The sequence below is a fragment of the Cavia porcellus genome, unplaced genomic scaffold (assembly GCF_034190915.1).
Source record: "Cavia porcellus strain 051 isolate PalLab524CR breed Dunkin Hartley unplaced genomic scaffold, mCavPor4.1 scaffold_26, whole genome shotgun sequence".
NCBI classification, from domain to species: Eukaryota; Metazoa; Chordata; class Mammalia; order Rodentia; family Caviidae; genus Cavia; species Cavia porcellus.
In genome coordinates, this window is record NW_026947509.1 from 9578363 (window position 1) to 9602998 (window position 24636).

The 24636-nt window shown below is 39.8% G+C and overlaps 1 protein-coding gene across 4 annotated transcripts in view; it reads left to right on the plus strand.

Annotated features, from left to right (window-relative positions):
- The first annotated feature begins 1783 nt into the window (after positions 1-1783).
- The window catches only part of Ush2a (usherin), a 658323-nt gene continuing 635470 nt past the window's right edge, over positions 1784-24636 (plus strand). For all 4 annotated transcript variants that reach the window (XM_063236705.1, XM_063236706.1, XM_063236707.1 and 1 more), the window contains exons 1-3: positions 1784-1863; positions 2671-3347; positions 6252-6417. In XM_063236705.1, the coding sequence (XP_063092775.1) occupies positions 2863-3347; positions 6252-6417 (651 nt within the window). In that variant the 5' untranslated portion in view covers positions 1784-1863; positions 2671-2862. The remainder of the gene's footprint in view (positions 1864-2670; positions 3348-6251; positions 6418-24636) is intronic.

Here is a 24636-nt window from a genome sequence, read left to right on the forward strand (position 1 = left end):
TAGACTCTGTGGCTGTCGACCCTCCAACAGCAAGTCGTCTGCCGGCTGGTGAGGCCAAGTCAGACCATCCAGCTCTGCCCGGCCACTCCAGGGCAGAAGTGCTACCCTCGAATCCACTGGAACACGAGTGGGAAGCAATAGCAGGTGGACACACAAGTAGAGTACTTTTCACTAGGTAGACTACTTTCCCTTCTTCCCTTCCCCTCCTCCTGCTCCTCTTCTCCTCCTCCTCCTTTTCCTCCCCCTCCTTTTCCTCCTTCTCCTTTTCCTCCTTCTCTTCCTCCTCCTCCTCCTCCTCCTTCTCCTTCTCCTTTTCCTCCTCCTCATCTTTCTCCTCCTCCTTCTCCTCCTTCTCTTCCTCCTCCTCCTCCTCCTTCTTGGACTTCTTAGGTACTTGTAGAGGTGGCAGGACTCAAGTGTGTATCAGGAGCGATAGGACTGACTGTCGAAGCTGAGGGACTTTTGCAGGTTACAGGCAGTTTCTAATTGGGATGCAGAATTGGCTGTGTTCAATTGTCCATGTGAGTCCTGACTTCCTGCAGCCTAAAGCAAGGGGCTGCCATGATGGAAGAATTCCTATTCTGAAATGGTGACCAAAATGACAGAATGAAGCACCACAAATAAAAACAAAATCAACTTCTTGGATTCACAAGGTTTAAACAGAAGCCATTGTTTGAAAATGAAGGCTGATTGCATTTTGCAGCAGGGTGGAATGATCTACTCATTTTGGTCACCATGTTGCACCTGTTAATTTTTAGGTATCTTTCCCCAAATTTCTAGGTGTCTTTCTGTGTTATCTTCTTTTCCACTAATTTCCTTCTGTGTTGCTTGGGAATTGAACCCAGGAGCTCATGCATGCTATACAAGTGAGGCCCTAAACTTGTTTTTAGTGTTTTTTAAAATTATTTTTATTAGTATATATTTGCAGAACATGTCTGGATCCTTTTGTTTCATTTTTTTTAAAAAAATGCCCTTGCAACAAAGTGATAATTAACAAGGGAACTGGACATTTGGCAACAGGTGACAAAGTATAAGACTAGAATATTCTCATAGCAAAGCCATTAAAGGAAGACATGTGTCTGTCATTGGCTGTCTCACAAGAATCACCATAGAAGCAGCTCTCTTATTTCTAAACATTTCTAGAAATGCAATGATTCATAGAGAGCAAACATATAATTAACAAACTGTTTCCTGGACAAGTTTTCCATTTTTAAGACCAATGGCAGACTAGAAATATTGGTTGGATTAGCGTATTTCTACGGAGGGTGAGACAGCCTGGGAGAGAGAAATGGGAACTTCAGATGACATTAAAGTACCTGGTGTCGACGGCAAAGCTGCAGTCATAGGAACCCACGTATGTGTCTGCAATCAGACAGCCCAAATGCCAGCAATCCTTTTGCTTCTGTGGTTTAATTAAAATACCTATTTTGCAAATCCAGCATTTTGTGGTGATATCAAAGTCCCTAATAATCTAGAAAAGCACACATGTTTAGGAGAGGGTAACCTAGGCTGAAAGGTTCAGAGATAGCTTCATAGGTCAAGAGACCCTGGCCTGAGCACAGAACATTTTAGGGCACACTTAGAACCTTTGGAATCTCATTCTGAATCACCCCTTCTCCCCTAGAAAGCATTGGAAATCATTCTCTGTGCTGTTGCCTGGCGGTGATGGGCCACTTTAATGAAAGAATTAAAAGGCTGAGGCGCAGGGAAGCAGAGGGAGGGTCATGGAGGGAGGTGTGCACGCTGCTGCTTTAAAATTATGCATGCAGGGCCCATCCGCCCCTCCCACTGCTGGACGTTGGTGCTGGAACCCTGGGGAACTCATTTCCGAGGTGCCACCCAGCTGACAGCGCCAAGTCTCAGGTAACCAGGTGTCCACTGGGCGCATGCTTTCCTGGGCACTCTATCTTCCAGCATTCCCGGGGCAGTGGTCTCTTTGCTGAGTACCTTGGGGGGTGGGGGTGGGTGGATACGGAAATGTTGCCAGGCGTCAAGGGGTGCAGAGGCCCCGTGGAAGGGCTGTTTGTTAATCTGCGTACATAGGGACATAGGTTGAAATGCAGCAGGGCAAGGGTAGCCCAGCTGATTGACCAGTGCAATCACCCACTCAGAATTAGGAGTCCATATGTAGCCTACAATTACTCAGGCCTGGGAGGAAACACTAACACAAATGTCTGCTAAATCCTGAGGCCTAGGATGGACAGATGGTGTTGAGTTTCTAATCAGCTTTGCCACGAGCTTAAAGTTGCTGCCCGGGCTGGGATGAGGGGAGAGGCCCTGAGTGGGTGGCCGCTTTCTGCTGGGCATTTGCAAGTTAGCACTGGGTTGCAGCCTGGAGAAAATGTGTGTGACCCTCTGCCTTGTTCAGCAGAGTGGACAAGCTAACATCCCGGGGCAGTCACAGTCTGCACTTGCTGGATGGTGACGTATGTTACTAGGATGTTTGTTACTAAGTAAGAAAGACATTGGTGGCCCGTGGACTTTTGAAGAGCTTAGTTTGCCCAATATAATCAAGATGTTTATTAAATGAGTATTTTACGTAAGCAATGTGCTTCAAAATAGTTTTTTGTCTGCGAAGTTCAGTGTTGCTCCTTTAGACGCAGAGTGAACTTGAGTTTTAGAGACTCAATGGCTTCCTTCCCCTTGACCTGCTGTGTTTCTGATTCCCAGGCACGGCTCAGGCTGGGGTGCACGTCTCTGCTGAGAACATCTTCGTGGCTACCTGGGTGTGAAAAGCGTCTACATCTGCCCTGTGCAGGGGTCTCGCCATGGTGCTTGAAGCAGCTGGCTTCCCAGAGTGGCTAACAGCCCGATTATTTATTTAGGAAGGCTTTCTCCGGAGGAGGATGTTCTTTTGTAAACATGGACTGCCTGGCTCTTCCACCCGGCTCCGGCTTCTTGTTTCGGGTCATTGAAACATTGATCTTCGCCTGTGTTGCTTCGGTATCGGTGGCTGCCTCCCAGGGTCTCTTCCCCAGGCTGGAGAATGTGGGTGCTTTCAAGGGTGTTTCCATCGTGCCAACCCAAGCAGTGTGCGGCCTCCCAGACCCCAGCACGTTTTGTGACAGCTCCGTGGCTGCCGGAAGCACCCAGTTCTGCACCCAGCGGCTTTGTGTTCAGGACTGTCCCTACCGGTCCTCCTCTCCACCCTACACTGCCCTGTTTTCTGCTGGTGGCAGCACCTGTGTCACCCCAGACAAGAGTGATCTGTGCCCTCAATCCTCTAGCAATTCTACGAGTTTTATTTTTGGAAAACACACGGACTGCTTCCCTTCTCCTCCCTCTCCGAGGCTGGGTGAAGCTCTGACCTTAGCCGTGTGGCTGAAACTTGAACAAGCAGGTGAAATGTAAGTAGGAGTCTGCCGTTCAGCTTTCCTAGGAGGCTCACAGTAAGGAGCCGGGAGATTACTGGTGAGATTGCTGCGAGCTGGCGTCCACACTGGAAGCGAAGGCTTAGCCGCGGGAGCTCAGGCAGTGAAGACTGGCTACCACGTTCGTCTTTCTTGTTCCAAGTTTACAATCTGAGAAGCTGTTCTCCCAAATGTTTTCTCTTCTCTGTGCATGAAGTGGAGCATGAAGAAGAATGTGTTAAAATAGTTTCGTTGCACGCTGACATGTTCACACCTGAGTCACCCTCCACCTTTGGGCTTAGCCTCTGGGTGCTAAAAAGCTTAGTGAGACAAGGCATGGGCACAGGAATACGAATTATTGATATTTTTAAAGCCTCATTCCAGGCTTATTAGACAAACAAAGAATTCATCCCTACTAGGGAATAAAATATTTATTTAGCAGATACTTCTCTTGAGGGTTTAAAATTGTGTTTTATTTATCCCTATTTTCCCAAAAAGAGATGTTTCTTTGACTCATGGGAGAGGTTCAGTATCAGGAGTTGGATGAATAAGACTCCATCTCTGAAAGGAGATAGCTTTTGGCTTTCACTTTGTGGTGTTTTCGTCTCCTAATTAGATAGAAAATATAGAGGTGAGCTAGAGAAATTCTCAAAACCTTTCATACACTCGTTCCTAGCAGAAATGACATCAAAATGAGTTTGGAATGAGGCTTGCTCCCCAGAATTATTATATTTAATCACCTATTTTTTATTAAAGCCTTTTCTCAAACCGGTCTCTAATATATTTCCCTCAAGTACGATAAAGCCGATCTAGAAATTTAATAAACAGGGTTGTTTTGAAGCTTTTAAAAAAATTTGTTTTAGTCTTCCTAGAGGACTTGTGGCCCTTTCCCAGTGATGTTTCCAGAATGTGAAATGTTGACTGAATATGAAAAACATTTATGAAACAAACCAGCAAAGTTTTATCACCCCATAAGCAAATGTGACTGAAATATCTTCAGTGCTTAGTTTCAGTTTTCAAGTGCAAGTTCGCATATTTTTATTTTATTTTACATTTAGAGAGAGAATAATCACAAACCGTTGTCTTTATTTTTAGGGCTCCACTAAATGACAAACTTGCTTTCTTACTGTCAGAAATTCCAGTAAATTTAAGCTACCTGTTTATGCAATTAGCACCAAAAAGTCTGAAAACATTGCCTCTTGACAAATAGGGCTAGAATAAAGCATTTTTTCCTAAACTTCCAGGAACATCTCTGTACCGAATTAATCTTCAATTGGCATTGTTTTATATAAACAGTGACAGGAATATTTATAGAAGAGGTGGCACAGAGTTTATGGTTTTGAGAGTTCCTTGCTTGTATCAAGGTCGTTTTCATTCTCAAAACTAAAATACCTAGGGGAATTGGGGGAATTTCGGGGTGTTTGCACTAGATAAGTAAAACAAACAAAACATGGATTATCCAATTATTGTTTATTCAGGAGCAGAATAAATCCAGTTCCTAAATATTTTGCTACCTGCCGTCCTCCACATTTATTATCTACCAAAGCTAGTATGTTTACAAGCAAACAAAATAGCAAGGAAGATAATCAATAACATATTAAGAAATGCGTTTTCAGTAAGCTTGGGGAAATAAGTCTGCATTTGGTAAATTCATTCTTGTGTAATGATCGAATTCTCACTAGGAGATTTAAACTCAAGAAAAATGAACAGAGACAAACTCTCCTTAGATTATTTAAGACCTGGAGGCAGAGGATAAAGAGAAATGCTTTCATTCCACTAAATTAGAAATACCCAAATCTGATGGGTTAAAAAAAAGAATTGGCAGCAGGATTAATATAAAACTTTCATGTTCATTAAATTTATTTGCGTACATTAAAAATATATTTCGTTCTATATCTTTATTACTAAAGCCATGTGCGAGATATGGTAACAAAGTGACTACTGGTACTCGCCAATCTTACTCTGACTTCCTGACTCGGGAAAAATAGATGCGAGTAGGAAGAAATGATTTATAAAATGTGTATCCCTCCAGGGAAGCTTTAAACATCTCTTTAGCAATATTTCTTGTTTGGCCCAAATTTCCTTTCACCTTTTGGATGCTGCTTCACTGACTCTGATCACTTTTGATGCCACCTGTCTGCCCAGGGTCCCAAAGGTGTGTCACTGTGGTAGCTGCAGAAGTGGTTTCTGAGATTCATTTCGATAACTGGCCTCATCCAACACCTAGACATTTTCTAAAACAAAAAAAGCTTTTCAAAATGCTGTGTTCTTACAAGATGGAATGACCTTTCACCCAGGGTGGGGAGTTCTCTTTCAGGGCCTCAGCTGTGCTCTGTGGTCATGGGGCGGTAGCTTGTCAGCTTTCCGGTGGGGATGGGGTAAGTGGAGACCCTAGCTGTCCACTCTCCATTTCATCATGGGAATTAAATAGAGCAATTCTGACTTCAGGGCTAACAATTTAGCGGCTTCCATGGACACTAAATCTCTTAGCATTAAAAAAAGAAAGATTTGCACCGGTGACTCGGTTCCCAAGTGGGACGCAGTGTGTGGTACCACGTCCTATAAAAGAAATGGCAAAGAAACTAATGAGCCAACAGGCTAAACGTTAGTTTTACAGAATGATTCAACCACTGTAGTCTCGATCATGAATCTCTAATAAAGGGTGTTGAGGCTCTGGGGAATATACTGTAAATAAGAAATCTATTTTTTATTGAAATAAAATGACTTCTTCATTGGAATAGAGTGCACTTTGGGTATAATGTGACCCAGGCTGTCACTCATAGAGCACTATTTTGAGTGGGGTTTGGGGGTTGCACTGGCACCATCGTGTCTGTGCAATGCGTTTGCACGCGTGCTTGCTGGGAAGCTGACCTTTTCTCTCTGCTCTGCTTGCTTCCTTAGGTGCATTATAGAAAAGATGGTGGATGGGCAGACTGTGTTCAAACTTACAATATCTGAGAAAGAGACCACATTTTATTATCGTACAGTAAATGGTTTGCAGCCTCCAATAAAAGTAATGACACTGGGGAGAATTCTTGTGAGGAAATGGATTCATCTTAGTGTGCAGGTGAGTAAAATAAAAAATATTTAACATTTGGTTAAACACAAGAATCTATCTTCCTTGCTCTCCTTTAAATGGCATCTATCCGCAAAATCTGAAGCCGTGTCCTATAGATTTCTGGAATGTGTAAAAGACAACTAAGAAAAACTATTTCAATGACCTCACGGTATCTCTCTGATACACCAGTGGTCACCACTCTCCAAAACTGCTGTAAAACCTCCCCCAGAGCTTAAGGACAATGCTCTTTGTAGAAAGAGCATATTCATTTATTTTATTGTGTTTGTTTGGTGTGTCTTGTTTTTGTTTAAAATGTGTAAAATGTCTTTTGGGGTCTAGTGATAATTTCCCTGGTCACAGCAGACTGGAAGCCATCGCCTGAGTTTTTACAGCTGTCTTTCTCCGATAACATCTGATGATGTGAATAAAATTTGGCTGTCGCATTAAGTGGTGACCTTAGAACTAATGAACTTTACACTTGAGCACTTGGAAGGTGTTATGTCATTATTTTAGTTGTCAACCACAGCTTGCATGAGCCTTAGAAGCTGTGAAAGGCAGAGATGGCTGTGAGATGTCTGGTTTTTGCAGCTCCTAAAGCAGAGACATAGTGTACACTTTTGTTTCTGCAAGGCGTTGCAATGGGTCGGTGTCACATTTGACTCTCCGACCACAGTGCCCAGTTTGTATTTTCCCGAGGGGGAGACCCACAGCCGACAACCCGACTGGCATGTGAAGACATTTGTACCCTTATTTTCATTTGTGCATTTTAAGACAGTCACCTCTCACTTCTCCTGTGGTGTGTTTTGTTTTGTTTTGTGGCTTGGAGGCAGGATTGACTGGAGAGTCTTGTGAATAGTGTTTGGCTTTTGAGTGTTTCACCCGGGTACCATTCTGGACGCAGTACATTTTGTGCTTGTCTGGGTTGTGTCAGCTTAGAACTATGACATTCTGCCATGGATTGGCATAGGGGTACATGAACTACTCTTGGGAGAAAATGCAAAATAAAAATGCAGAAAAGAAGCCAGGATTGGGTTTTAGAAGGCATTGGCCATGTATTCCTCAGTCAGCTGGTCTGCCCTGTGCTCTAGGATGTGGGTTTAGTGAGTGTGCTTAGTAACATTTCTGTGCCGGTAGGCTTGAAAGGACACACAAAGTGTGGGTCCAGTCACGCCAGCCCTGTCTGTGCCCCCGATCCGGTCCTTTCAGTGTGTCAGTACCGACTCCCTTTAGTCAGTTTGCTAACAGATAAGAGACCCATGTCATATCTGGTACTGGTTCACTCTGCCCACCACCCAGCAGGAACATTGAGGTGTCACGTTCAAACTGTAGGACGGAAACCCTGTAGAAAATGCCAGAGACTATGACTTTCTATCAACTATGACTTTTTGAAAACATTTTTACTTGCTTGATTCTGCAAAACTGTGCTCAGTTTTGGCAGGCAGTAGTAAATTAAAAGCTTACAAAGAAAATTTAAAATCTAAATGCAAAGAAATACTGTGCTGAATTACTCCCCTGGGAGTAAAATGCTCTTGGAGTGCCTATTGAAATCAGCATTATCATTTCAGTATGTGTCAAATATGAGTCATTGCCTAGTTTAGGCAAAAATTCTTTATAAATCTTTAAATCTTCCCCTCAGAAAAGGCTAAAGTACTTAAGATTAAATGACACTGATTTATTTCGTAACATTTTACTCTCCAGAGAAAACTTATCCTTTTCAATTTGTACATTTCTTTTATTTTTAATTTTTGCATACATTTTAAACTGTTCTCTATTATGTATACAAAACTATGGGCCGAAGGAGTCATAAAACATCAGGAAAACCATTCAGATCAGCCACTTACCGGGGGTGATCAAAAAAGACAGTGGATATTTACACACACTTATTACCATAATACATCAGCATTAGTCAAAATATGCAAAATACTCCAGTTTGCTTGAAACACATTTCTCCCATCATTCTTGCCACTTGCTGAGGCAGTTTTTGAAGTCCTCTTTCACGAGTATCTTTACGAGGTGTGATCAAAAATACGGTGAGAACTGCTGGCCACCGTCAGTCGGTGGAAAGTGGGCTCCTAAGAACACGACCGTGTCCCCGCCCCCTTCTTCACCCGATCTGGCACGGTGCAGCGTTCAGCTCTTCTGCACGGTCAAAATGACCATCAAGTGTAAAGGGTGAAACTGACTCAGGACCCTGAGGCGGCCAGGACAGTGCAACAAAGACACTCACGGCCAAGGACACCGCTTCAGAAAGTGGCCCGCAGGATGGAGCAGGTGTGCCCGCGGGAGGAGGGTATTGGGCCATAATCCATGGCTGTGTCTTTTTGACTGTAATGAGTTTCTCAAAATGTAAACAACCAAACGTTTTTAGGTTTTAAAAGTTTAAAGTTGATTTTTCTCATTCCTCCTAGCCACTGCAGACTTACTGAATGTTACAGGGGTACCCCACATTAAGGAGGTTCGGCATTGCTTCAGATGAAAATGAGAGAATATTTCTTTACTCCAAATTGAAGAAGTACATAGGGCTCCCTGAGATCGGGCACCCGTCTGAATGTATTTGACCAATGAAATTTGTACGTTTCAGGTATTTAGTAAGGAGCATGCTCCTTTTATAAAAGTGGGCCTGAGGAGTGCAGGGGAGGACAGAGATTAGGAGTTGCAAAATCTTGAGTGGGCTCATGGGGCAGTGCTTTGTCATCTTAAGGTCTTCACTGGGCTTGGTTTCCCCATGTATTTCACAAGAGAATTCAATTCTGTAAACAAAATGAAGCCCAGTGAATCTGCAGCAAGGGCACTGGGAGAGGCAGGAAGTGCAGCTGATGAAGCGGAGCTGTCCTCAGCACGCCAGGGCCCACGGAGCCAGGGCAACAGCCGCCAAGGAGCTGCTGGCCAGGCTCAGGCTGTTTTGCTCTGCTCTGAGGTCTCGGATTTACACCAAACATATTCTGATACCATTTGTGATCAGGATGCAGACAAATGTGATTTGTTCCTCTTTCATTATATAACTGCAAAGAGCATTTGCAGAGAAAAATGTCATTTGCATTATCTGTTATTGCTGTGTTGTCATAGTGTCCAAACTCTGAGTCTGGCATTAGGGACTTTCTGCCACGCAGGAGCTAGACTAGAACTTGTGGCAATCAACGATTGACTTTGGTTGAGTTTCCAATTTTTACCCGTCTCCCTCCACAAGTCAGTGAATTTATGCAGCATGTTTTTGTGTGTGTTTAAAAAGAAAACACGTGTACTTGTGCAATCATTCAGAAATCTGGATTTATCTCCAAAAGACTTGGATGACATAAAACTAATTAACAAATCTAACCTTATGCCTTACCTCAAATAACTCACATTATTTGAGCTTTCTGTCAATAAAGCTGAAATTCTCATCTCCCAAATCAGAACAGAAGACATGATTTTTAAATAATAAAATCCTTGGGCAGAAAAGATCTTAGGAAGAATAATGAACATCAGAGATCTAATTTTCTAAACAAAAAATGTCCAATAGCTTTGTAGTTATGGATCTAACAGCGTTTATTCCAAAGCTAGCATTTTCAAGTTGAAACCAGCTGGAAAATGATTAATTTTTAAATTAATATTCATTCAGAGACTTGAATCTGACATGATTCCCAATTTCAACTTCAGTTTGATGTTTAATACTTTGACTATTTCAAATTATATAAAGCTGAAGTTTGTTATGTCATAGTTTTCACTAAAACTGGAAAAATCAATTCAACTTTTTATTGTCAACTAGGGGAATACTGATATTATTAGCAGATTTTTAAAAGCTTAGATTTCGTGTCGGATTAGCACCTATTTTAGTTATTAAAATCTGATTTTTTAAGCTCTGAGATATGTACAGTAATTTTATTTTAGCATTTTCTTATGGATTGGTAGGTTAAACAACTTGGAAATATATGCATTTAGTTGACAACAAAGCCTCAGAGTTTCTTGTGGAATACATGGACAACTTGTGAGCCACAGAATTCTGGCTGCGGTAGTCTGAAAAACAGAGCAGCCTTAGCCTGACACAATGAATAGAAAAACCATGAGTAAGTGATGTTTTGGGAATCGATAGACAAGGGATACAGGTTTCATAATGATGCTTCGTTCAGGAAGTATGTTTTGATTTATGTATTCGATCTGAAAAAAGGCAGGCTATTGATAGTTCTGAGAAAAATAAAATGCACTTTAAAACAGCATTGGTTAGCAGAGATAGATCGAGTCTTGCAGTGAGTCTCTGGGACACGTGCCCCCGTGCACGCTCGATAAGGGAACCTCCGTTTCTCTGATGACTGTGGTGATATAGAACACCCAGCGCAGGGTGATTCCTCAGTCTGTTCAGAAAGCTCAGGGTCGTGGGATTCTCCTAGGATTATTTTTCCAGTCCTCACGCCCACTTCAAGAGCATTTCAGCCCTAGTGTTCATGTAATACATTCATTGCCTTTGTTTATAACTATATGTGTAAAATGTAAATAAGCACATGAGTGTGTATTCCACATTGGTTGTGCAAAACTCCTATTTCACCATCTGAGTATCCCTTAACTTAATTAGTGTTGGGTGATTCAGAACTAACTTAACAACAACAGGTTAATGAGGTTTTTCAGAATTATCAATTATAAATTAGAATAGCTGCTTTTGTGGAAGTCTTTGTGTTAGACATTTGACATACCTACTTTTCAAATGCTAATGACAATCTTCTGGCATTGACTTATATTATCCCCATTACTGAGAGGAGCAAAATGAGAATTTAGGAATTTAAATTACCTGCCTAAATCAGTGGTATTAAAGTTCTCTGATCTTTAAGTAAAAATAATAAAGTGTTATATACCTAGGTCACTGTGAAGACCTAAAGAGTCTTTTGCAAAGTTCTCTGAACAATAGCAGAACCCAAAATAGGCCCATAAGAATTAAAAAGACTTATTTGTAGTGCAGACCTGATTTTCAGAATCATATGTGTTTTGTACATATTTATAATGTAAATATTTTGATGCTTTACATATGTTGCGTAGAGTTAATTAGTCAATGTATTTGCAACTATATCTCTTTTTTTTTTTTTTTTTTTTTAGAGGGGATTTGATTTTTTGAGACAGGAGCCTCACTAGGGAATTCAGGCTTGCCTCAAACTCACTATGCAGCCAGGCTGGTCTTGAACTTTAAGTAATCTTCCTGCCTTAGCCTCCCAAGTGCTAAAAATTATAGATGTACCAGCTTGCCTCATTGCTCCAAAGGGTACATGACAGAGTGTAGTTTTGTGTAAGTTCTGTTCAATATTTCTCTGATTTGTGGCAGTGAGACTACCATGACTTAAAGAAAGGAAGGATAGTCCCTGTAAGCGACGCTACTCACCTGCAAGAGGCAACACAGAGGTTATGGAGAAAGATAAAGCCATTCAAGGATTCTCTGCACATTTTATTTTATTTCATAGTACAATGTTTAGTCACAAGGCAAGGTTTTAGTTTTTGACACTTTAGTTATATGTCATGCAATCCAGGAAAAAACTATACGACTCCTTGACCTGTTAGGCTATGTATTACAGATTGGAAACCAACATAAATCTGACTTGGGCGTGTTCCACCGTATACATGAACGTATGGAGACCACCTGTGATGAGGAAAGGACTTCAGGGCCCAGAGTCCTACAGGGTAGGGGGTTATAGTCTGCTGGGAGGAACGCATGATCAATAACCTGATCAGTAATCATAACCACAAAAGCCAGTGTAGAACTGTGGTAACTGCCATGGGCTCACAAAGAGTCACTTGATCAGGCCACTCAGGTCAAAGGGTTTCCTTGAAGAAATTGTATGAAAGGCATTCGTTCATTTTCTAGGCCTGCACTACCAGCTTCCTGCAAGCTCTGGGGCTTGAAGCACTTTGCTGTCTCTCCGACCTGGAAGCGGAAGTCTGAGGTCAGGGGCTGGCATGGCGGTGCTATCTCTCCTTGCTGTGGGGCACTTCTGGCATGTGGCAGCTGCCCTGGGCCTTGCTCAGTGAGTGGAAGGCCCACTCCAACGCTGGCTCTGTGGTTGCATGGCTGTCTGCTTCTCAGCAGTGTCCGTGTCTTCTTGTCCTGTGCAGACACCAGTCCTACTGGGTTAGGGTCCATCCTAATTCTCGTGGATGCTGGGTAGAGACAGTGGACCAGAGTTCCCTACCAATCACGTGATCGCAAGGCTGAACCACTAACATTTTACAGTGTGCAGAGCTGCTTAGCTATAATGTTTGGTAGTTAATTAGTTATTTTTGTCTTACAGCATTTTCAGCTTCTTGTGGGCTAATGGGGAGAGAATTCAACTGTAAGTCTAGGGGCTTCTATCTTCCTGAATAAGGTCATAATTCACAGGATGCAATTCAGCTGGCAGCAGTGTATCCAAAAGGATGTACTGGATTCGACTGGACAATTGATGGGGTAGAGAACACTCCACATGGGCTGACCAGTAGTGCAACTCCTTTTTAAAAGCAGGAGTGCAGCATGTGAGCGATGAAAAGGCCCGTGGGCCGGGCAGAGCCAGGCCTGGTTGAAAATGAGGGGAGACCGTTGGAAGAAGCCCTGTTTCCATGGTGCATCATTGGATATGTTAAGATCTCTCAGATGAGACTCTGCTGAAATGCGATGCAGGGAGTGAGGAGAAGGGGACAGTGCGTGGTGAGGTAGGTGATGGTCTGCTAAAGACCCCTGCGGCTGCCACGAAGGGAGGTTTGTGAGGTCTCTTGTGCTACAGTGTGGATTATAAAGGAAATCATGACCAGGCTGCAACTGGCCTGCTCTGATGGCAGTTTTGGAGTTAAGATGAAAGGGGTTGCTAGAGGAAGAAGCTTACCTTTCTGGCTTACACAATTGCAGGGGCAGTGCCCAATAGGGACGGTGAAAGAAAGGCAAACTGTCCTCCCTGGGGTGATGACCTGGACCTCAGTCCACGGGCAAAATTTTCAACTATAGGAATCATTAGCATTATTAATAAATGGCAAAAGATATTCTATGCCCACACCCTAGCAAGCCTTCACTGGGCTGTGACGGGGGCTGTGCATTACTGCATCGTACTTTCTTACCTCAATGGACTGAGAAGTAAGAGCAAAAAAACCCAGCATTTGGGAGAGGACATCATTGATTTCAGTGTTGGGGAAAATGAAAGAGGAAGGAGTGATGTTAACTGACTCTTAAAAATAAATAGGCTTTTAGTTGGCAAGAAGAGGTTGAAGAATGGAATCCTACACAGGAGGAGTAGACAGGTGATACACAGCAAATGAAAAGCAACTTAGAAATACATATATTGGGCTAAGACAAAAGGGGAGGAAAAATCTAGCAGAGAAGTTTACATAAAACTGTAACCTTTCTGTTTTTTTTTTTTCTTAACAGATTACTCATTTTTAATTACCTGCATTGATCAAATCTATTTAGGAACGGTTATTAAACTGGGTAGCCAGGAATTATCAGTAATATATATACAATATGCAGTAGATACTAAAAAGTTTTGTTCAGCTAATGTGCACAGAGAATATTATGTCATGCTATGCTATTTATCTTTCACAAGTCTGAATGGTGTCAGTCTCGTCTTTTACAGTAAAAATTAAGTTCAATAAAAACTTTCCTGTAGTAATATATCCAATAATGACATGTAGCAAGTCATAAATAAATTAACATTTAGACCTAACAACTGGTATTTGAAAACAAATTTAGTAATTACTTATTTCTGCTAGAGAATGAATTTTCATCCAATAGTTAAAAAATCTACAGTACATATAAAAAAAGTGTATACAAATATGATAGCAACTATTAAAATTAAAAATTACTGCAAAAGAAAGAGTATTTTCCAATGACCAGTCAGTTTTTCAGAATCTCTAGTTTTGAAAATGTTACCGTGGTAATTCTGTCAAATATGTAATGGTTAAAATCGGATGGTCATGTTTTTAAAAGCGATATTATCTAATGGAATTGTCACATTGTATCATTTTCACCTACAAGCCTTAACTATCGTAAGTCTTAGATTATTTTTGCTTTTTTTGTGGGTATCATTTTGTGCCCAAAGGGCTAACTGATGCCTTCAGTTATACATGAACAATTCGCACTAAAGTCAGAAAGAATGGCGGGTGTGTAACCTGAGGGGAATTTGGCCTATAGGATGTATCGCTTGGTAATGGAATGGAGAATATGACTATTTAAACGTGGACTTGACTGGTTTTATTTTCCCATACTGTCTCCCGGTATTTCTCTAAAATGCAACATTCACATATTCCCTGTAGCTTTGCTGTCCTGGGTGCATGGTAAGGGCACACATTCTTACACACTTCTGTAACGCAAAGGGAGACTATTTGAAATTAGAAAAAAATTCTAATTATAGAAAAATTTCCACCAGCTCACTAATTTTCCAAAGATCTAACAGACATTTATCCTTATGAATTACATCTAATAATCTCTTATAACAATTTCGTTCTTCTAAGGATGACATAACTATCAGAAAGTTGAACTGCATTCTAGGAGTAGAAACACGATTAGCTTTTGTTTATGCTTAGTGTTAATTGCTTGTAGCCTGGAAAGGGAGGAGAGAAGGACAGATGGAGGAATGGAGGTCAGCAAACCTGAGGGTCGTGGGACCAAGCCTGGAAACCTGAGGAAGAGGCTCAGCACACGCTGAGTTCCCCGGGGCCAAGGTGACTGAGGACCTCAAAATTGTGGGACTATGAAATATAAATTAAGGCGTTTCATTTTCTGTGCTATTGTAGTTATTTGGCCAAAATGTTGCATGTAATCATTTTCTTGGATTGTCACTTTGGGAATTTATAGAAGGTGGTTAGGTTCAACATTTGCATAGAGAATGAGGAAGCTGAAAAGGACTCAGAAGAATCAGCTGTAGGGAGATGAAATCTGAGACCCCACACATCAGGACTAACAGTGATCATCTTCATTAAATCCTCTAAATACCTCTGGCGGTCTTAGAGCATCATATGTGGGAGGCTTTTATAATTATTAAAGAGATTCAAGACCATAGAAGCTTTGAAAAAGTAGGGGCACTGCCTTTTGGAAAGTTCTAGCATAGATAGAGTTTCTTTGACTATTTTTATTAATCAGTATTACTTTAATTATACGTATATATGGGGAAATAATGTAATTTGATGCATGTATATAATGTAAATCAGCGCAGTTAGTATTTCCATAGCCTTAATCATTTAAAAACAAGGCATAGTAATTGCACATATTTATGAGGTATAGTGTGCTATTTCAATGTATGTATACAGTATGCACTGATCAAATCAGGGTCATTACCAATGCCATCTCCTTATTATCTCATGTTTGGAGACTATGAGCTCCTCTCTTCCAGCTATTCATAAATGTGTGGTAGGTTGTGTGAAGTAGAATCACTCCACTGTGATGTAATACACTAGAACTTTCTATGTCTATCTATTGTGCTTCAGTAGCCAGTTATTCACCCTCTTCAATCTTCCTCCTCCCACACATCTGCCCCAAATCCTAGTAATCACGATTCGACATTTGCACTGACTTTTTAAAAATACACACATGGGAGAACCACCGTGACCCTTTTCTTTTCAGTTCCTCATTCATGTCACTGAACATAATGTCTTCCAGTCTCATCCACTGTGATGCTAATGATAGGATGCCACTGTTTATGACTGGATGATATTTTTAAATTTTATTTTAAGGAGCATGAAACCTAATAGAATAAAGCCAATCAAAACAAACAATGAAAGTGATACAGCTCTTCAAAACAAGATAATAGGAAGTTAATAATGGCTACATGCCTCTAGTTATCTTCAAAATAGCTGTCCAGACCATCAGACACAGGCATGTAAAACTGACCAATCAGCTCAAGACCTAAGTTGCTTCTTTACTTCAGTTGTTATCTTTTCAGAAATTTCAGGTGTGTGACTTCTAATTTCCACTACGTCTGTGTCTCCTGGACTTGTTCTTTGTGGGGTGGAGGTCTGAGCTTGTATTTTGCTCCTTCCTCTTGACATTTTTCTGTGTTCCTCTGAATCAGATGGCTGAATAATATTTTATGGTGTATAAATATTACACCTTCTTTACCATTTATCTATTGATGGGAATTTAGCTTGATTATGTGTTTTGGCTAATGTATTAATACGGCAATAAACATAGATGTACGCGTATCTTTTTGATATTAAGATTTCATTTTGCTCTTTTCCCTCTTGGCTGTCCTAATTTACATTTCCACTAACAGGGAATGAGAGTTCTCTTTTCTCTACATCCTCACCAATGTTTGTAATATATTAATTTATATTTTTTGTTAGTAGCCATTAGAACTGGGATGGAGTGATCTCATAATGATTCTGATTCATATTTACTAATAATGTTGAACATTTTGATTTTCATAAATTTGTTGCCCATTTGAATTTATTCAAGTATTATCTCTTTCTATCACTTGTACACCTTGCTGCTATTTACTGAGTTACTGAGTTTTTTAGTTTCTTATCTGTTCTTGGAAATTAATCCTTTGATAGAAGAATAATTTGTGAAATATGTTTTCTTCCCATTCTGTGGCTTGGCCCTTCATTCTGTGAATTGTTTCTTTTGCTGTACAGAAGTTTTTAGATTCCACCAAGAGGCAAACAAATTCAATACAGTTGCAGGGCACAAAAATAAAAATACAAAAAAAGTTCCATTTTTATATAACAATGAATCATATTGATGAGAAATAAATTGTGAAAGTAATTACACTTACAATTATTACAAAAACCTAAAATCCAATCAGGGATATAAAAGACTACTACAATGAAAATTACAAAATTCTGATGAAAGAAGTTGAAGAGAACACAAAACTTTGTAAAGATCCCCTATGTTAATGGATTGAAACAATTAACTTTGTCAAAATATCCATGCTTCTCAAAGCAAATTACAGATTCAATCACATTACCTACCTGTATAATATACTAGAAAGCTAAAGTAATCAAAACAGCAAGGCATTGGCATAAAAACACACAGAAACCAATGTAACAAGAAAATATCCACAAAGAACCACATGCATTTACAGGAAACTGATTTTTAGCAAAGAAATAATAGCATACATTACAGAAAGAACATCCTCTTCAATAAGTGGGCTGGCAAGAGTGAATATTCACATGCTGTTTATCTCTCATCCTACACAATGATCCTCACAGAATGGACCAAAAACCTAATGTAAGACCTCAAAACTATGCTAAAAGTTTTATCATAGTTTGATTTTCTACCAAAAGATAATATAGGGAAAATATTTCCAGACACCAATAAATGAAAGGCTTTTCTAGATAAATCCTAAAACTGTAAGCAACAAGTGCATGAGATTAGTGCATACTGCTTTTGAGGTATGGTAGAAAATCAAAAATCTGTTCATGGTGAATGCATAAATCTTGATGAATTCAAAGATACACATATATCCACAAAGTGGCCACCCTAATCTATGCCATTGATAACTCCATCTCTTTATTTTTAAACTTTTTGTAAAAGAATTGTATGTTTACAGGTGCTTATGAGAAATAATAGTTTTTAGGTACTCTTTTTGCTCATTTTTCCCTCATTGGTAACATTTTGCAAAACCATGGTGCAGTAATACAACTGGGATAGGAATACTGACATGATCCATCCTTACACAGATTTTGCTGTTTGTGTGTGTGTGTGTGTGTGTGTGTGTGTGTGTGTGTGTGTGTGCATGCACATACCTCTCTGTTCAGTTCCACACAGTTTTATCCTATTTTTATCCAGCACAGTTTCACCCATCATTTCCTCCCAGTCCACCTCCCAGGCTTCCACCTGTGATAACACTCTTCTGTACGCCACACCACATGGAATATTTCATAATTGCTGTGCCATGGAGAGCCATCCAAGTCGTTAGGAATGCCAGCTGTTACCGCACTGCCGAACAGCATCCTGTGGGGTGGTTGTGGGATCACAGTCCACACTCACCCATGGAGGGACACTGGGATTGCTTGTGATGAAGCTGAAAACCTTGTGCTTACCATTACCTGTTAGCACAGTCTGCTTCATTTCTCTGGAGGGCTTCCTCAATGGTGTAATTTTGGGATTGTATTATATTTGCATGGTTGCACTTTTCTGGTGTAGTTGTACTGAGCAATTTGGACAAAACACAAGTGTTTTTTGTTTCTCATGCACTCAGTACAGTCATGCAAATTGTACTGCATTGCTGACTTCTTGATCTGTGTTGATTCTCTTTGCAGTAGTTCAGGTGCTGAGATCTGGGGGTGGAGGTCCCATGATTTTTGTACCTTCCTGTCCGTTGCTCCTTTGTGTGGAGCTTCTGTTGTTTGGTGCACACACATTAAGATCATGCTGTCTCCAGGCTAAGGGGTGCTTTTATCTTTCACTCTATGCATGTGGTTTGTTTTAAAGCCTACGTTCTCTGATATTAACATAACCACTCCCTCTTTACTTTAATGAATGCATATCTATTTCTCAAGTTATAATTTCACCCTCTTTATGTTGTTCCCTGTGATGTGGATTTCTTATAGATAACATATTTTTGAATCTGTTTTTATATTTTAATTTCTATTCTATCTGCTCTGTCGATCTCTGGCATTACTCGGCATAGTTCTGTCCTTTAACTCTCACCTGCTTGTTGGTATCTTAGCCTCTGGTCTGCCATCATGTTTGCTGTTTCTTTAGTTTCGGTTTGAAGATTTCTCCTTTCTCAACTTGTTGTGGATGACTTGAATACATTTAAGGATTCTATCTTGAATTTTTAATAGCATTTTGAGTCTATATTTTTAAACAATGTTTGTGGAAGGTTTAGGTGTTTAAGTATAAACAATTAACTTATCACATTCTGCTGACATGGATATTTATCACTTCCACTGAAGTGTGGAACCTCCGCTTTCTGTTCCCCTGAATCAGTCTCCTGCTCATCACTCTTTTCAAGGATAATTTTCTGGAATATTTCCTCTTGGTTCCATAAACCTTATATTTATGTGCTAGAATTTTGGCTTGAAGCATCAAATATTATTTGATAAAATCGGAATAAGTATAGTCTATAATATTTACTCCTACTTTTATTCAGTCTAATGTTCTGTCTTTCTGAAGTGTTAAACCTTCTGTGATTGTTTTCTGTTTAAAATATGCTTTTTCTTCATTCTTTCAGAATGAATTGGATAAAAAGAAATACTATTAATTTCCATTCCTCTGAGAATGTCAGACTTTTTCCTTTCATTTTTAAAGGATATTTTTGATGGTCTTAAATTTCATTTCTTTAATTGCTTGACTATATATATATCTGACCTTCCTGTTTTCTAGGGTCCAGCTGACAAGTCTGTCAGTTGAGTTGATACTTCCTTCCAAGTTCTACGTCATTTCACTGGCTGCTTTCAAGGTTTTCTCTTGGTTTTGTCTTGTTTTCAGAAGTTTATTGTTGAGTGAGCTGCGTGAACATTTCTTTGGTTTTATCCTGTAATCTGAGAGTTTTCTCAGCCTTGTATCTGTATGCTGGGATCTTTTGTTGTGTTTGTGATAGTTTCAGACTTTCTTTGGAAACATTTTTCAGTGCTATTGTCTCCTCCTGCTCTAGGACTTGGCTCTTTTTGTGTCATGATTACCATCGCCATAGTTTATATCTGGCTTGGTTTGTGAGTGGGAGATGGGAGAGCTGGTGTGGTGTAAAAGTGGTGGCTGTTATTGCTTGTAAGTCTCATGACCAGGAAGGTTTATTTAGGGGGTACTCTGTGGAGTCTGGTGTTCATTTGTATCCTGTGTCTCTGCTGCATGTAGTGATTAAAATTATAAGCAATGCTTGATCATGGCTAAAATAAGTACCAAGGATAAAGTCTTCTATTAATTAGTAAAAGCTTATCCAAATTAGCATCTTTAATTATGAGCTGTTGTTCATTTTTCTTGCAACTTATTAGATACACTGTCTTCAATGATTAACACCAGTGCAGCCGAGCATTAACTATAGGTGATTCGCTTTTTAAATGTACAGTGGAAATTCCTGTGGGGAGAGAATACTTAAAAATATACATGTTAGATAATGCTGACAAAATTAGAAAATTCTTGTGGTTTTAGACTTCCTGAAAATAAAATATATTCCATTTGCTGGTTGAGCCAAGCATCAGACATCATTTTTAAAATTTTATTTTAAAGAGAATAAACAAAACAAAACAAAACAAAGCAGATTGGAACAAAACAATGCAAGCAACACAGCCATTCATGACAAGACAACCGGATATCAACAGCTACTGTAATGTCTCTTTTCTTTGCAATAGTTGAGCATACCTTCACGCACGATAGTATCACAGCACACATAAAGTAGTATAAAACCATTCAAGAGAATGAAAGTATTACAGGGCATTGAAAACCAAATAACTGATAACGAATAATGGCTACTAAAATATCTCATTTTCAGACATTATTTCTTTAAAAATATTTTCACTGACAAAATCCAGAAACCTTTCCCTAGGAAGAAAAACTTTGATTCAAGATTTCCTTAGACTCAGACTCATTTTGGTCTGTGTATTAATCAGTTTTCAGGCATGGTAATGACACTCACAACTTAAAGGAGGAAAAGTTTGATGTAGCTCAGGGCCTGGGGAAATTCAGCCCATAGTCAGCCAGCCGGCTTCCACATCCTGGCAGAGGGGAATGGCAGAGGGATGAGCTCAATATATAGTGATTGGGAAGTAAAGCAAGAAAGATAGCAGAAAGTAATGGGCCATGGACTACACCCAAGACCTCGGACTGCACCTCCGTGAACCTCCAGACACCTCAGGAACATGCTGCACCCATCTGCTAGGGGAGTTTTAATCTAAAGTGGTTGACATATGAGGATTAACAGTCACAGCATTGTTTTCTGTCTCCTTAAGTCACGGTATGTGACATTTGTTTCTATTACGGACTTTTGATGTGTTTCATAAACTGGTCTACTCCTGTTTCTTTAATAACAGCAGAGAGGGGAGCAGTATTGCTGCTCCACGATATTGAAAAGGTTGTTATATATACTAGGAAATTACATATTTATGTATATGGGAGTAAATTAAATACCTAGAAATTTTCCTGAGTTTTGATTTGATGTTGTTTATTGGTATATAGCCATCCCTTCTTGTCCACAGGGAATGCATGGGAAGAATTTCAGTGCTTGCCTACAACCCAGGAGAGTACAAAACACTATGTATACTGTGTTTCCCCCTATTTATACATACATACTTATTACTAGGATAAAACATTATACATAAGTTAGTATAGTTAAAAGTATAACAGCAGTAATTGGATTAAGTAGTTAAGTAGAACAAAGCTAAAAGTACTGTGTAAAATTGTCAATATCACCACTCTTGTATTTTAGAATGATTATTAAGAAAAACAAGTTATTTGAACACAGATACTAATGATTTGAGTGTTGATCTGATAACCAAAATGGTTTCTGAGTGACTAACAGAAGTGTAGCATATACAGTGTGCATCCGCTGAGCAAAGGGCTGACACCAGATATCATCTTGCTGCTCAGAAGAGCACACAATATAAACTTGTAAGTGACTTATTCTGGAACTTCCCATTTAATGTCTTTTTACCATGGTTGAAGGCAGGTAACTGAAATCAGACAAAGTAAAATTGTGAACTGGAGGGAACCCTTTACCAGACTGCTCTGGTTCAGGGCTTCTCAGTCTTGGTACTATTGACATTTGGGGCTACATAGTTTTTTGGTTTGGGGATTCTTTTCTATATATTGTAGAATATTCAGTAGGGTTGGTAGGATCCCTGCTTTTATCAAAATGCCAGCAGTGAACTCCTTGGTTTCCTTTCTACCTTGAGCCTTTTCCATCATAGTTCAATATATTATCAACATTTTCCAGTGTTTGTTGGGAAACACCAGCCTCAGTCTAAACAACCTGTTTTGGAGTGTCATTCTTCAATATTTTCTTTTCTTTTAATTTTTAATTATTTAAAATATTCTAAAATGACTGTTTTAATGACAAGATGAACATTACACAGTGAATGCATTGTATTAAAGCATCACATTGTACCACATCCATGTGTACATTTTTATGTATCAAATAAAAGGACGTAAGAAGAAAAGAGAATCCTGAGTTGGTGGCGTATATTTTTAAGGAGGATACAGTCTTAAAACAGTTTCAAAGACAAAATGCATACTTGAGTTTGAACACTGAAATTAGTATGTGACTTAACGTAAGCATTTGGATTCAAAATAGCACAGAAGTTAAAATAACTAAAAGTAGATTGATAAGAATTTCTGTTTGAAGAAAAAGCATAGAACCGTCAGCGACATAGCTTGTATGTAAGAGAACTACATAGATTCCGTTGTATGACAATAAAAGTACTTTAGTAAATTGTTGATTTGAAAGAGGAATGGTCTCACAGTTTCAGTCTGGGGAGCTGCATGTTGTCAGGCGACTGGGATTACATGTGTGTTTTACTCTGCATTAGGGCCTCAGCATGAGGTGAGCGTGATTTGTGTGCTGGAAGCTGGGTCTCCATGGGGCCCGTTGGGAAGTGGTGTGGAATCTTGCAGTGTGGACCTTCATGAGTCATCAGGTCACTGAAGGAGTTGCTCTTGGAAGGAGCTGAGGCAGTTCTCCTGGGACCCTGGTCAGGTCTCACCAGAGGATTGCTCCACACTAGCGAGCATGGTGCCTCCCCCATCTCACTGCAGCTTCCTGGAAGCCTGCTCTGAACCTCTCCCTCTCCTGCCTATCTTGTGCTGTTCACTTGAACTCCTCACCACAGCAAGGTGGATATTGGAATCATGCTCTAGAGCCTGCAGAACATGAGCTAACACACCTCTTTTCTGTATGTGTAGCTCTAGCTCAGGTATTTTGTGGTAGTAACATGAAACTGACTAATACATGCCTTAAATTGATATAAACTGTCTGCCGATTTGATGATTGAGAGACATTTATGGAGGAAGTGTCTATGGAAAATATGTTAATTGTTCACACTTGAAAATATCTTTAAAGAGAAAATATAATCCTAATCACATATTTATGTGATGATTTTTGTCTTTTATAAAGGTTTTATTCATTAAAAATTATTCCCTCATTTTTGAAATTCTGTTTTAGTTTTCTTATTCCTTTTTCTTGAAGAAAAATGCACTTGAAAAGAATTATTACAGAAAGAAAAATAATACTTTTGGGGTATGGTTCTATTAAATTTTTCAAATGCACATTGTTGTGTAACCACAATCCAACCAACTTCTAGAAATAGTCTGTGATCTCCGAGTAGTTCCTTGAACTTTTAGTCATTTCTGCCTTCTGTCTCCTGTGCCCTACCAAGCTCTGATTCGTTTTCTGAGTAAGAATTTAGGAGAAAAATTTCCAGATCATCTGGTAGATATGTTTAACTTTATCAGAAGTTGCTCAACTTTGCTTCCAAAGTGGCTACACTATTTTGCATTGTCATCAACAAAAGGTGACAGTTGCTTTGCCTCCTCGCCACCTCTTGATCTGGTTGGCGACTTACTTATTTAGCTATTCTTCAGAGAGGTGTTTAGTCGTGTCTCACTGTGGTTTTCATTTTCGTTGCTCTGATGATAGCTGGCACTGAAAATCTTCTCAGCTGCTTACTGGCATTCTCTGCTGCTTATTTCAGTGAAGCGTTTGTTCAGGTGTTCCTACTGAAAAAATTATGTTCATTTTTTTTATTATGGAGTTTCAAGGCTTTTTGCGTAGTCTGCATACAAGTTGTTTGTCAGACTGCTGTTTCCAAATACTCTCCCAATCAGTGGCTTACCTTCTCATTCTCTCAGCAGCATTTTACAAATCAGAAGTTTTCAGCTCTCCAGGTGTGGGCTGTCCACATTTTATCTGCCTTGGTTCGCTTTGCAGAGTCCCCAGGTAGTTGCCATTGGTGTTTTCTTCCCAGAGATTTTAGCTGTGATGTGCAGGGAGAGACAGGCCGTAGTGGACTGAAGTGGAGAAAAGCATCTGGAGACTATACATCTTGCCTTTTCCCTTTCAGTGTTTACAAACTGACTTTTGATTCATTACTAATATTAGTGACGGCCATTTGCCATAAGAGAAACACAAGCATTAAGAGCTGTATGCGTTTTTAAAGTCCATAAACAATGAAACACCACCTAGGAAATAGCCTGTGATCTCAAACACCGGTAACAGGGAAGATCTCGAGGTGGTAAATTCTGCTTAATGTATTCTGACTCCAGGTCCTACAATTGCGTCATTTTGCTTTTGTGCCTTATTTATTCTGGAGGTCTTGGGAACCTCTTTGATTTTTTGATTCAAATATTTGATGGGAAATAATAAGTTCAAAAGCTGT